This window comes from Sapajus apella, unplaced genomic scaffold (genome assembly GCF_009761245.1).
Source record: "Sapajus apella isolate SASKATOON/1434 unplaced genomic scaffold, GSC_monkey_1.0 scaffold71, whole genome shotgun sequence".
NCBI lineage: Eukaryota > Metazoa > Chordata > Mammalia > Primates > Cebidae > Sapajus > Sapajus apella.
In genome coordinates this window covers 6,934,888-6,947,269 of record NW_022437011.1, presented here as the reverse complement: position 1 = coordinate 6,947,269, position 12,382 = coordinate 6,934,888, and the positions used below count along the sequence as shown (strand labels likewise).

The window sequence follows — 12,382 nt, the reverse complement described above, 5'->3', positions numbered from 1 at the left end:
CATGCTGGGTTGAAGGCACTGTGGAACTCAAAGGCCCTGGCTCCCCAGCCTGGTCCCTGTGGCTCCCAGGCCCTCCAGGACCAGGCTCCGCCCCCTCTCCAGCCTTTTTACCCACCAACCTGCTCTAGCCGCTGCCGGCCCTACAAAGCACTTGGATCCCTTAAGCCTGCCACAAACCTTCTTACCCCTGGAAAGACTCAGCTGACTTTTGAATAGTTTCTGCATATAGGTGGGAAAGATAAAATTAACCTTCGGTGGGCACCTGCTTTGCACTAGGACATTATCCTGTTTGGGTCCACAGGAGTCCTGCAGGTTTGGTGATAGAAGAGGCAGAGAGGACACAGAGCTTGGCCATCCCCTGGTGATGGCTGCATCCTGTCACTCCTCATATGCAGAGAGAGATTGAAACTTGGAGCAAGGTCCCCAAGAAATCAGTAGCACCATGCCAAGGAAACTTCGAACCCTGCTCAGGATTATTAGACTCCGCTCTCTCCCCTACCTTCCCACCTGCAGTTTCCCCTACTTACTAAAAGTCTCCCAAATGCCACTTATTATTCAGATCTCTTATCCTTCCCTTTACAAAGCGGAGCCACAGTCCTTTCCAGTACTCGTGCTAGGTGCCTTTCCAGAGCATCTGTCACCCTGAGCCTTGAGGCTGCTGGGAAAAACGCATTTGGGAGGCCTGTGTTTAAATGGAAATGACACACTCCTCATCCCCTTTCAATCCCAGTGTTGCTGTTTTCCAAAAACAAAATGCATCAAGGTGATTAAACAAACGCTGACAGCTTGATTTGTTACTGTTTTGTTGCTCTGTGAAGTTCATTTACTCTAAATAATTCACATACATGTTTGAAGTATTCAGACCCTAGTAATTGATTTTTAGCAGACTTGATTTCTGTATGCAAATTGTTAAGTATGTCTAGGGAGTTTAATAACTAACAGTTTTTATTTATTAGCATTTTGTGTTGGAGGCTTTTTGTTTTTAAAGAAATGTTAATTTCCGGAAGTGGAGGGTGGCCTATAGGAGTTAGCCTAAGGTAGGGTGACAGATGACAAGACAGGAACAAAATTGACCAGACCTCAGTTCTTTTGACTCAGCTGGGGGATGGCTGCATTCAGAGGGGGTAGGCTGAGGGCTCTGGTGTCCAGAGCTGGGCACCCCACCCTCTGAGGGAAGATCGGGGCTGGTGACCCCATCCTGTGGGTGTACTGAGAAGGAATGGTGGCCCAGCCTCTGCAGCACCGGGTCCTCTGGCTGTCCCCTCCTTTTACCCGGTAAGTCTCATTCTGCCCCAAAGTCCTCTCAAGAATGTGGTGCACCTGGGCTCTTGGTGTGAGGTAAGCCCTCCAGTCAACTTTTTGAAGAAGATTCTAGGAGATTCTCATGCTTGAGGTAGACACTTGTGAAGAATTTGGGTTCTGGAGTCACAGACCAGGTTTGCAAATACCCTCTGCATCTCTCATTAGCAATCGCTTTTTAAGACCTGCACATTAATAGCAGCTACCTGCTTTGGTGGCTGTGAAAATTAAATGTGGTAATCCAATCAGAGGGCTTAGCTCACTGCCTGTATGTCAGAAGCACTCAGTGAGTGTTAAGTATAGTTCTTTGTTATTATGAAAACTTATTATTTACTTTGGGTACACAAGACAAACACCAAAAACTTAACAAACACAGAGCATGTTCCAGGTCTGTTCTAAGTACTTACAGATATTAACTCATTCAATATTTGTGATAACCACCAAGCAATAGCAGGTACTGTTGTTATCCTCATTTTTACAGAAGAGGAAAGAAAGGTATAGCAAGGATAACAGGCAGCAGAGGCAGAGTTCAGTCCCAGAAGCTCCTGCCCTGGAGTCGGTGCTGTTCCCAGCTCTGCTCAGCTGATTCATGGTCCTTGTAATTGCACTATCCGTTGAGGCCATGGGGTGGGGAGGGGCAATGTGGCATGTTAACAAAATTGGCTACAGAGACAAAAATAAGCTCAAATTCTGCCATAAAGCGTGTTGTGTAGTAAGTACTGCAGGCTTTGATACCCATCACCCTAGGCCAGCCTGTTATTCTCCATCTCCGACATCCACTTTAGTGAAAATCTCAAGTTGTCTGCTGCAGCACCTGGCATCTATTGGGGGAAATGCTGGAAAATATGGCGGGGGCTGCCAGGGGTCTAGTCCCCAAGTCTTGAGATCTATAGATGTCTTCATCCTGTGGTGTGTGGAAGTTTGAGAAGGGACAATGAAGTACTGGCATGTCCTGCTAAGCTGTTAAGGCAGCAGAAACACCTTTGGATTTGTCTGTTCAGGACCCTAGAGAAATTTTCATTATTAGTGGTCATCTGGTAATCATTCTTAATTGTTGACTCAATTTTGGATGATTCTTGGAGAACAAGTCAAAGTTGGCAGAGCTGCAGCCCCAGGGTTGGGGTGGGGACAGCGCACTGGCCTGAGACTGCCCCAGCCTCCTGGATTCTCATGTAGACATCCCCAGGAACCAAGAGACTTCCAGGACCAGAAGGCTCTTGCTGCAGGTTTCTGGAAGGCCCAGCCTCGGAAGACTCAGCAGCAGACACAGGGCCCTGCCACCTGCCTTGCAGAGGCTGCCTTAAGCTTCAGAGCTCTGAGTGAATGAACACCCTGTCCCTGGGGCTTGAATCAGCCTCTCTTTTATCTCATAGCCTGTTTCTTTCTGCTAAGCTCCAAGTATCAGAGCCACATCCCTTGGGGAGTAGACTCTACCAGGTCACTCCCCTAGGACCAGGCCCTGGCTCTTGTTACTTCCCAGATGGGCCTGAAAATGCAGCATGGCTTCTGTTTACAGCTGCCGAAGCTGCTACAGTGGAGGAAGCCAGCTAAGCTGTTCAAGTTGCAGAAATGCCTTTGGATGTTGTGTGTTCAGGACTCTTGAGAAATTCTCACAGGCATCTGAAGAAAGTAGTGCACCGATTCTGGGCATGGGCAGGAGGAGAGGAACGGTGATATCCTCTACATGCTGAGGAGTCAGGAAGGCTGCGAGTCCAGTGGTTAAGGGCACTGTGACATTTCTTTGTGTTTGTTTTGGTTTGGTTTTTTCACCATGCCATTTCTTATAGAAGTTTTGCTGTACCTGCTCAGGATGCCAATTTGTTGAACCAAATGTTTGCATGGGGAAGACATGGGGAGACATCACCTCCCCTGACTGGAGAGCAGTTATGAAAGATTTACTGCTTAATAGGCTTTAGGCCCCGGAGCTGGAAGATGGCACAATTGCTTTTGTTTTGCAGAGAATTCCCCGAGGCCTCTTCTGTGCCAATGATGAGCATGTGCACCTCAGCATGCAGAGTGCTGATTAGCCGAGGGCCTGCTGCTCAGCCTGTTCCCAGAAATGTTGCAATATATGAATTGCTGTCTTTGGAGACCCTTTCTGGAGTTACTTGTTTGAATCAACATCCCCGTCTCATTACTGCCACCCCACAAACCACACTTCATAGTCAGATTGAGTATCTTATGATTGCCAGAACATGCCTTCCTGCACTTGCGTGCTGGTTCACCCCGCCTGGATTGCCTTTTCTATCTTTCCTTTTCAAAATCCTGCCCATCCTTCAAGATCCAATTCACATATTAATGCTTCACCAATTCTTGCCCTAGAAATTGATCTCCATCTTTCTCTTGAGCTCTGTTATCATTTTATATGCCCTTCATGGTCCTTATCTAATTTTGCCTTGCACAATAAATATTTATGTGTAAGCTCTTCCCCCTCCCTGTTACACTGTAACTTTGTGCGGCACAAAACTGTCTTATACATCCTGAAGTTCTTCAGAGACTTAAAATAGGTCGTTTATGCACATAGTGAGTGTTTATTGAATGGAAGCAACAAACTGTCCTCAAGGACTTTTTATAGGAAATAAGTAAAATTAGGCATGAATGAAGTCATAAAAAGAAACACCATATTCATAACCAAAGAGGGAAAAGTGGTTCTTGTTCCTTGGATCACATAAGATTCTAAAGGATTTTTTTAAAAGTAATTCCTGCCTGAGCTGAAAATGCTGAAACTCCCAAAGCACAAAGGAATTGCTCCCCTGATGTTGAGGAATAATGTGTGTGATAGACACAGAATTTCCCCTGGCTTGAGCTTTCATTCCATTCCCCTCCAGCCTCAGAGGGGAAACACATGCATGCAAACACATGGTTAGTTTATTTTCTACTTGTTTCTTTAAGTAGAAATAGAAATTAAGCCTGGGTATAGTGACTCACGCCTGTAATCCGAGCACTTTGGGAGGCCAAGGCAGGTGGATTACCTGAGTTCAGGAGTTTGAGACCAGCCTGGCCAACGTGATGAAACCCCGTCTCTACTAAAAATACAAAAATTAGCTGGGTGTGATGGCGTGCACCTCGTGCCACTGCACTCCAGCCTGGGCAAGAGAGCGTCTCAACAACAACAACAAAAATTAAATTTCCCTGGAGGTCCTAACCCTGCCCTCCTTCTTGTTTTTGCCTCAGCCCTGGACCCATCCAAGGACCCTTGCCTGAAGGTGAAATGCAGCCCTCACAAAGTGTGTGTGACCCAGGACTACCAGACTGCCCTGTGTGTCAGCCGCAAGCACCTGCTCCCCAGGTAAGGCAGGAAGGTGGGGGGAGCTGTAGGCTGGGAGGCATTCTGCAGCTGGCAGATGTGAAGGTTTGCAGTCTTTGGCTGGGGAATATGGGGAGGGGAGAGCATAGTGTTAGGGTCACCATTTGTATGGTGTTTGGTGCCTATTCTCCATCTATGGTAGAAATCTCAGTTCTCAATCACAGATTTACAAAGAATGTCCATCTTTATTTCATTTAAATCTATTTCATTTTGACTATAGTCCTGATTTGAACAGATGAACAGAAAATTTCTTCTTGGTCATAATTGAGACCTTTCTCCTCCCAGAGTGATGCCACGATTCAGGAAACTTACAACTAAGGAAGCAGGGGCCAAGCGTTTGGTCTCCTGGTTGCAGTGACAGCCTCATTGTGATGGTTCTTCGAGGTCCCTTGAGGTCCAAGGGCTTTCTGCTTCCATGTCCCCATAGGATATAGCATCTTTGCCAGTCTTTTTTTCCTGCCTTCTCAGGACCACCACACCACCATTCCTTCTGGGAATATGCTTTTTCCTCAGGGTACAGCCCCTGATATCCTCTTTTCCCCAGTCCAGGGGGGAGTGTCCCCCATCTTCTTCAGGGTCCTTAAAGCCATGGCTCTTACCCTTCACTCCACTCCCAGCATCGTCTGTCCAGTGGGTTTAGGCTTTCACAAATGATGGGTGTGGTCTTTGAATTCAGACTGCTTCTGCTTTCGGTCCTGCAAAAATACCCAAAGCATGAAAGCACACAGATATACACATGCAAACAGGCTTTCTTTAAGAAGGGAGTCGGATGGGGTGGGGATGAGAGGGTGGCAACTTCAGTGCATATTCTTCACCTCCCTCTTTGCTGCCTATACAATTGAGAAGTGTCGCATAGGGCTTTGGACTTACCATGTCAAGTTCCCAATTGGGCAGCATGCTTTGCTGCTCACCTGCGCTGCATCACAACCTTAGGCAAATAAAGCAACCTTTCTGAATTTAGATAAATAAAGATTCCCACTGAAATCTGCCTCCCTAGAACTTTTGCCTTATAACTCCAGTTTGACCTGGTACCATGCAGCGTGGGTCCTATCCCTTCCCTCTCTTCCCGAAGTCTAAGCTATGCCAGTCCCCTTGGCTGCTCCTCTTGGGGTATGTTTTAATTCCCTCAATCCCATAAGTGGTTTCCTCTGAATGAGCCTGGAGAGTTCCTGCCCTCTGAAATTATGGTCTGGCAGAAAAATGGCGCTCCTGGCATGGGGTGAGCATCTAGAGCAGCTCCCACCCCATACCCCTCTGGCCTCTCTAAGCCTGGCACATGCAGCGTCAGACCTAGCCTCTAGGGTCATCTTGCTCTGGGTCACTGTCAATGTTCTTTTAAAAATAATCAGACTTTTTCTCTACAACACCAAGATGCAAGGTATCATAATGTGCTTTGCTCTGTCCCCAGACTGAACTGTTTTCCCTGGTGACAAAGATAGATTACATCCTGGAATTCTTGAGCCTGTGGTAGCATTGTGCTCGACACCTGTTTCCTTGAATTTTTCCAGCCATTTTCTGAATTTGATATTTTGTCTCTGCTTTACAAATGAGAGGCCGGAAGTGGAGCAATGCATTAGTAATTTGTTTGGAAGCAACAGCATGATTCAACCCAGGACTGTCTGCCTCCAAAGCTTATGGTTTTCACTACTACAATATGTTGATTGTCTTCATTCTAGCTGTTATTGTCTGCTCATTCATTCATTGATATTCAATGAAAAGGTATTGAGGCCTTAGGCACTAAGGCTACAGAGATAAACAAGAGACCCTATTCCTACTCTGAAGGAACTTTAAGTTCATTGGGGAGTGGTATATAAAAAACGTGTTTTGGAGGGGTTTATTATTTGAAGTTCCTTTTAAGGTATTTATTATCTGAGAAAACTAGCCTAGACTCTCCTGCTGCATGCAGTGTCTTCCTTCTCTGATGGAGGGAAGATGTGGCCATATTAGTTAAAAATATCCAAATACCCTTTGGGATGGTGCTCTAGGCTGTTCAGCCGTGTGTGTGTGTGTGTGTGTGTGTGTGTGTGTGTGTGTGTGTGTGGTGTGGATATGTATGTGTGGGTGGTATGTGGGTGTGATGTGTGTGAATGGGGTGTGGGGGTGTGTGGGGGTGTAGGTGTGGGTGTGGGTGTGTATGTGTGGGTGTGGATGTGGTGTGATGTGTGTGAATGAGGTATGTGGGTATGTGTGTGTACTGTGTGGGTATGGTGTGTGGGTATGTGTGGGGGGGTGAATGTGTGGGTGGGAGTGTGGTGTGGGTATGTGTGGGTGGTATGTGTGTGTGATGTGTGTGAATGGGGGGTGTGTGTGTGTGTGTTGTGTGTGCTGTGGGTGTGGGTGATATGTGGGTGTGATGTGTGTGAATGGGGTGTGTGTGTATATGTGGTGTAGTATGTGTGTGTGTGTGTAAGATGGAGAGTCTGTTTCATGTTTCCTCCTAGAATGCAGAAGATAGCCTTTTCTGGAAGTGTTAGAGAAGACCTTTTTAGTTTGAAGCTCAAATCTGTTTGAGACCTATTCAGCAGCCTCTTTGATATTCAGGCATATCCAGGTGTGAATCGTGTTTTCCTGGGCACCCCATGTTTCTGTGTTGGAAGCACCAACACTTTTTTGTTTGTGTTGAAAATTGTAATCCTCATCTCCCACATCTTCTGGTGACTACAAAATTATAGTGGTTGAGAGCATGGATTCAGGAAGGAGACCCATCTGGGCTCAATTCCCAGATTGGCTATTTCCCAGGTGACCTTGGCAAGTTACTTTATCTTTCTGGGTTTGTGCTTCCTTATCTGTTAAACAGGTTTAATGACAGTGCTTCGACCATTCCTCTTTTTCATTTGCTGGAACACATCCTCTAGTAATTCTTACAGGGAGGGCTTACGGGTGATAAATTTTATGAAACCTTGCATAGAGTATTTTGTATGTATGTGTTTGAGAGTTCAATAAAATGATGTTGTGTAAAGTACACAGCCTAATGTCAAGTAAAGACGGCTGTTGGTACAATTACTAAAACAATTATGATAATAGTTATTATTGTCTACTTTGTTGTGGAAAGTCAGCCAGAAATCTCCAAAGTTGCATGTTACAAAGTAAGAAGTAACTCAGTGCAGATGCCTTGGTCCCTACTCAGTTTGATTGTGCCTGCGTTTGCAGTTTCTGCAAGAGGAAGCCTTTGAGGTTTAATGTGAGGGTGATAGTGTCATTTCTGCTGCCCCCTTTGCAATTCATAGCAGGTGTAGACTGAGAAGATGATGGGATTTCTGATCATTGGGCTTATGAATTCATTGGAAAAACAGCCCAAAGAGGAGGCACTGGCTGAGATGGCGTGCCCACTCCTTTATCAAGATCTGGGAGGTGGCCTGGCCCAGGAAACCCCTGCAGTGTGTTTTCTGTGGTTGTGTGTCCACCCTTCCTTCTCTCCCTCTTAGAGGCTGAATTACTCAGCCTACCATATCAGTTGAATGCATACCTCTTCGAAGGGTCTTGGACACCTTCCCAGAAGAAACATCTGTCCTTCCACATTATACTCCAGGGGTCTCCTCTGACCAGGGAGACCATGTTGACAACTCTATTTATTCATCAATCAGGGAAGTAATCTTTCTCTCTGTGAAACATCTGTAGGCAATCTTGCCAGCCAAGCTGGCCTCCGCAGCAGCTCAAGAGGCAAATCTCACCCGCCAGACAGTCAGGCGTGCGCACAGACGGAGAGGCAGCCAGGCCAGCCTTAGCTGATTATGAGGCTCCAGACTTAGGCTGTCTTTGCAAGCAGATCAAGACAGAAGGACAGCGAGCACATCAGCAGGAGAATTTCATTAGCTTTCCTTGCCTGCGGAGATTGAGTGAGCAGAGAAGCTGTTTGACACACACATCTGTGACTGCGGTGTGTCAGGGCTGGCAGGCAAGCAATTTCAGTGGGGGCCAAGCAAGGCAGCCAGCCCTGCCCTGCTGGAATTCTTCTCCTTGATTAGGGTGGCATTTGTATTTGGTTTCAGGTAAACTCACATTCTCTTTGGAGAATTCTCTTTAGAAAGTCTTTGTTTCACACCTTCCTGCTGTTAAGCAATATTGAGTGGGGTTGGGAGGGACAGATTTTTGTAGTATGTTCATCTTTCAGGTTCTCCAGAGGGGCCAGTTATGCACAAAAGAGCAGTGTGAAGACAGCTGGGAATCAGGAAGCCACTTAAAAAGTTTTTAAATTTAGTTTGGTGTAATGATAATTGACGCTCATTATAGAAAACATTAAAAGTGGAGAAAAGTAAAAGGAAACAAGAAATAGGCAATAGTCACACTATCTAAAAACAGTAATGAAAATATTGCAGAATATTTTTTTCCATTTTTTTTTCGAATCATGGGTTTTGTCTATTGGTGTGTTTTTGTCAGAACTGATCAAGTAGTTTCTATATTGCAAATAAAAATTTCTATTACACACTGTTATTTATAAGTGAATATTTTAATGATACTCCAAATTATTTACAGATATAATTTTTTTTGAGACAGTCTCACTCTGTCATTTGGGTGGAGGGCAGTGGTGTGATCATAGCTCACTGTAACCTTGAACTCCTGAGCTCAAGTGATATAGATATGTATTTTAATCATTATATAACATGCTATATAAAAAATAACTTGGAATGAGTCATAGACCTAAATATAAGAGCTTAGGCTTTTTTAGAAGTCTTGGAAGAAGGCTTAGAAGAAAACATAAGAGCTATGACCTTGAGTTTTACTAAGATTTCTTAAGTAGGACACGAAAAGCTTGAACTATAAATGAAAAAGAAAAGCAACAAATTAGACTTCATCAGTGGTCTTCTAAAGACACGTTTACAAAAATGAAAAAGACAAGTCACTCTGAGAGAAAATATTTGCAAAACATTTACAACAAAAGATTTGATTCTGAAATATAATGAAAGCATATGTGCATTTAAAGACTCCCTCATGGATGTTCATATCAGCTTTATGTGCAGTAGATAAAAACTCTGAAACAACCCAAATGTCACCAAGAGGTGAATGAGTACACAGATTGTAGCCTATCTCATAATGGATTACTGTCCAGCAATAAAAAGAAGTAGGCTATTGATACATCCAAGAATGTGGATGAATCTGGTAAAAATGAAGCAGAGTGAAAGAAGATAAACCTCCCTCCCACAAAAAGGAGGAGATACTGTACAATTTCCATTTACATGAAGTTTTAGAGAATACAGACCAATTGGTGATGATGGAAAGCAGGTCATTTGTCCTCAGAGTAGTGGTCATTGAGTGCCTAAGCATTCTGTAAGGCTTGATCATAAAGCAGACCCTTCAAGAGACAGTGAAGTCACACCCTGGTTTTAGATGCCCAGGATTCCATTGGTAAATGGGTTTGTTTGTGGAAGAAGGGTTTTTATTACAACATTGTGTTATTCTTCCTGACTTAGGTTTTAACAACATTCTCATAGGCATTTTTAAGAAAAATATTCTCTTAGGGAGCAGGGGGATAATAAACAGAAGGTCCTCAGGCCTGCAGAGGGCTCTGCCCTCAGGGATTCTCTGCTAGTCTGCATGGCTGGTTCTGATTTATTGTTCTGTGGAGGCCGGAGATTGTGGGGCAAGGGGTGGAGGTTTCCCTGCAGAGTGTGAAACATTGATTTTACCTCTCTGTTGCCATTGATTTTCATTTGGAGAATGGAAAATTGAAGCATTTGTTTTAAGCCTTCCAGACAAGCCACATTCTCAAATTCTGCAAGCGTATTGTGAATGGGAGGGAAGGATGTCTGGATGGAACTTACAATATCTAAGTGTACCCTTCGAAGCCTTTGGGGAGCAGTGGGAACTAATCTGTTTTTAAATAAGGAGCAGACATGGCCCGACTTCCCAATGGGCTGGGCCTCTCTAATGTAATGGCCCTTTATCTCCGCTTCTTAACCATCTGGAATAACAACTAATTCTCCACACCAGCAAAGAATTCAGATCTAGTCAAGGCTCTCGATACAGTAGACCGATCTGAGAGTTTTCTGTCTTTTATGTGAACTTGAAAAAAAGAATCAAAGTATTTGAGGTCAGAGAGAAGTACATCACAGAATGTGCCTCAAATACCAAACTCTCAGAGGATATTTGAAAGGATGACGGTTATTTCATCTCAGTTTTGTTTTACAACAAAGCACTGCCTCCTGCTATACGGGCTTTGAACTGGTTGATTATACACACACATATCTGTTGAGGTTTGGAAGACGCATGGTCGTGCAGGAAGTGGGTGATTCGTGGGTGTCTGGATGGCTTTCTGGCACTTCACAAGTCCAGGCATTGCCAGTGACCAAAATGTGATTGTGCCCACATCCAGTTCTGTGATTCTGTATTTATGTAGCTCATGCCCTTCAAGTGGCCCATGCATTGCTTTGGGGGTCTCCTTTAAGCTCAGAGGATCTTCATTTACTGCGTTCTGCATATGGATAGGGTGCCAATGAGAGCTTGGTGCTATATTCCTATGCTGATTGTGGAATTAATGCATGGAGTTTTGGGTTTCCTTCTTCCGAATCAGCCATCTTCGCCAACAGAAAACATCATCACTGCAGTCTGTTGTTTTGCAAATAAATGCCACTGGACAGTAAAGAAGATGAGAAGGAGAGTGGCTGTTCAAGGATGCTACTTACTGACAACCTACCTTGTCTTAGGCACACTTTGCAGGAGGAATCTTACTGACTTCTCACTACTGTCTGCTAGGTCCATATTATAATACCCATCTTACAGATGGAGTTGTTGAGGTTCTATAAATAACTGCCCTAATTGGACACCACCAGTAAGGGGAAGATTTGGAACTATAGTGGAGGTCACTGCACTTCTAGATTCCATGCTCATTCCCTGTGATGCACAGCCGCCTCTGCTGTGGAGTCGTGGGGCAAGCTCTCAGGAGCCTGATGTGCTTTTCCCTTAGTGGTAAAACTATCAGCCCATCTGCTCCTGGCCCTAGACGTGCTGCTATACAGAGGTCGGGGCCCTTTTCTCCCGATCCTTGGCCCTTGCAAAGCAACTAGTCCATGCCCTGGCATTTCATCTGTTTCTTCCTTTCTGTGCCCTAAGCAATAATTCTGAGTTCCTATTTCCCCTTTGTGGCTTTACCGAAAGTAACCATTCAAACCACATGTCACTTAAACATAGAGATATTTAATTACTTTAAACCCACAAGCCTGTGTCTCTATTTTTTTAAAAAACAGCAGAAGCACTTTATGGCTGTGCTGAGGGTAAGGACCCAACTCGCTGTGGAGCCTTCACTGAACAAGACTTTATAACTCAAGCCACTTAATTCCTCTGTTCCTTTGTTTTTCTCTCGGAAACAAAGACTATTGATTAGATGATCTTGGTGATGAGCAGCAGAGAGTAAAAAGCAATTCATAATGGAGATGTGAATAATTGTGTGGCATTTTTAGTCCCTTGGATTAAGGAACAAAATGAGAGGCAGATATTGCACATCATCAGGCAAATTCACTGGGCTGATTTTACAAATACATTTTTAAAAATAAAAGAAGACTGCCAGTGAAACGTGTCACACTCATCTTGTTCTGCCCTGTTTTGTCTTTTTTCATTTAAAAAAATATTTCATCTGAAGATGGGAGTGGGTGGGGCAGGTTTACCTGGCAAGGTTGACCAGTGGGTCTGCGAGTCTCCTACCTTCTGACTGGCCTGGTAGTTTCTCTGTGTGGCCTTCAAGAACCAGAGCCTCTGCCCTGGGAGCTTGTCATCTCCCACCCAGGCTGCACTTGCTGGAAAGAAAAAACAAAACAAAACACCACATCCAGAGGGGACAGTTCG

General features: G+C 44.6%; 1 protein-coding gene across 2 annotated transcripts in view; it reads left to right on the top strand.

The window, feature by feature from the left end:
- The window catches only part of SPOCK1 (SPARC (osteonectin), cwcv and kazal like domains proteoglycan 1), a 522,198-nt gene that overhangs the window by 360,118 nt on the left and 149,698 nt on the right, over positions 1-12,382 (top strand). For both annotated transcript variants that reach the window (XM_032250505.1, XM_032250504.1), the window contains one exon: positions 4,474-4,588. In XM_032250505.1, the coding sequence (XP_032106396.1) occupies positions 4,474-4,588 (115 nt within the window). The remainder of the gene's footprint in view (positions 1-4,473; positions 4,589-12,382) is intronic.